The following is a 1353-nucleotide window of genomic DNA, read 5'->3' as shown; positions in this document are numbered from 1 at the left end:
ATCTTAAGGTCCAAATTAAGTAATGAAAAGAATCGTTTACAGATATTTTTTTTATTATATTTTTTTTATACATTTTGAGATACGAATAATGGCAGTTACAGTATAGATAAATAGTTACAAAATATATATTTGAAAAATTTCCTGAAACGGAATAAACGAAAATGTCAAATGTAAAAGTTACACAAATCAGTCGTTTAACATGCAGTTGACCTCAGAATTATATTATTTTGAATTATATCTCATGTTATTCTGCAATGACAAATACATTCATCATCAAGCTCTGACTATCTCAAAAACTACGATTACAATTATTTTGATTCTACGTATTCGTTTATAATATTGGAAGAACAATTATGAATTGTTGAGAGGTCGTGATGCTTGCACAAAGTTTAATTCAAATTCCAACATCTTTCTCGCGAAAAGTCGCCAGATTTTCAGAAAGTGTATTGCACTTGCTGTCTATTAATGTCCTTTGACGTCCTGGTCCTTCCACCTGTTTCCTCCCTTTCTCCGGATTGATGTCCAGAAACACACTGAAAAATTAAATAATTTATTATGGAAAAAGTCTGTTATATTAGCACAGGATTGAAATGAGCAACTGAGCTCTTGAGAATTTAATTAAGACATCAAAACAAGTCTGACAGGGAAAAATGAAGTAACGAAGTGAAAATGTCCTGAATCGATAGTAAGTGAAATGAATGGAACGTGGAGTTATTTGTCATAGGATTATGGGATAAAACTCACCGTTGGATAAACTCAAGGGTACTTTTCAATTGTTTGGGGTATTTCAATCCAAAAACAAAGTACGCCAGGAAAACAACCAAAAAACCTTGGAGAACGTTATCGACGTCAACACATGCCTTCTTCTCAATGAATATTTTGCAGCTAGCTGCACGATCATATAGTGATCTGCCCAGGACAATCAGTGTTGGAGTTGTGGCGGACAGTGCTGCTTCCATGTCCTTCAATGCAGTTGCACTCTGTAAATAAAAAATCAATTTTCATATAATTTATGCAGTAATTTCAGAAATTCCTATTTTAATCTGAGGAGAATACTCACGTCCATCACCAAGTATAACAGATCGGTATCTTCCTTGAAATACTCTGTCAGTAGAGGGATTATTGCTAGCTGCTTGCAATCATCGTTCCCAAGATGTTCTACAGCCGATGCTGAGGCTTTCAGGGTTTTCCTAATTTTTTTCAATTGTTCAGTTTCACTGTTACATCTTTCGATCTGGTAATAATTTATGTAACGATAAATTGCGTCATTTGCATCCAATTTCCTCCTGAACTCATCGTCAACATTTTTTCCAAGTAACTGTGTTGCGTGCCATAAGAAATATTTGGATTCCT

The 1353-nt window shown here is 34.3% G+C and overlaps 1 protein-coding gene across 1 annotated transcript; it reads right to left on the bottom strand.

Moving 5' to 3' along the window:
- Positions 1-96: 96 nt before the first annotated feature.
- LOC107047348 lies at positions 97-1136 on the bottom strand. Its single transcript, XM_015270111.2, has 3 exons — positions 1061-1136; positions 745-980; positions 97-533 (listed from the first exon to the last, which is right to left on the bottom strand). The coding sequence occupies exons 1-3, from the start codon at positions 1064-1066 to the stop codon at positions 395-397; spliced, it is 381 nt and encodes a 126-aa protein (XP_015125597.1). The 5' UTR covers positions 1067-1136; the 3' UTR covers positions 97-394.
- Between the last annotated feature and the right edge of the window lie 217 nt (positions 1137-1353).

The sequence above is a fragment of the Diachasma alloeum genome, unplaced genomic scaffold (genome assembly GCF_001412515.2).
Source record: "Diachasma alloeum isolate Michigan unplaced genomic scaffold, Dall2.0 Dall_scaffold_45188, whole genome shotgun sequence".
In the NCBI taxonomy this organism is placed as follows: Eukaryota; Metazoa; Arthropoda; class Insecta; order Hymenoptera; family Braconidae; genus Diachasma; species Diachasma alloeum.
This window is presented reverse-complemented; position numbering and strand designations above follow the sequence as displayed.

Coding starts and splice junctions, on each gene's coding strand:
- LOC107047348 (XM_015270111.2), bottom strand. Junction 534..744: donor ACCCTTGAGTTTATCCAACG/GTGAGTTTTATC, acceptor TTAATTTTTCAG/TGTGTTTCTGGACATCAATC.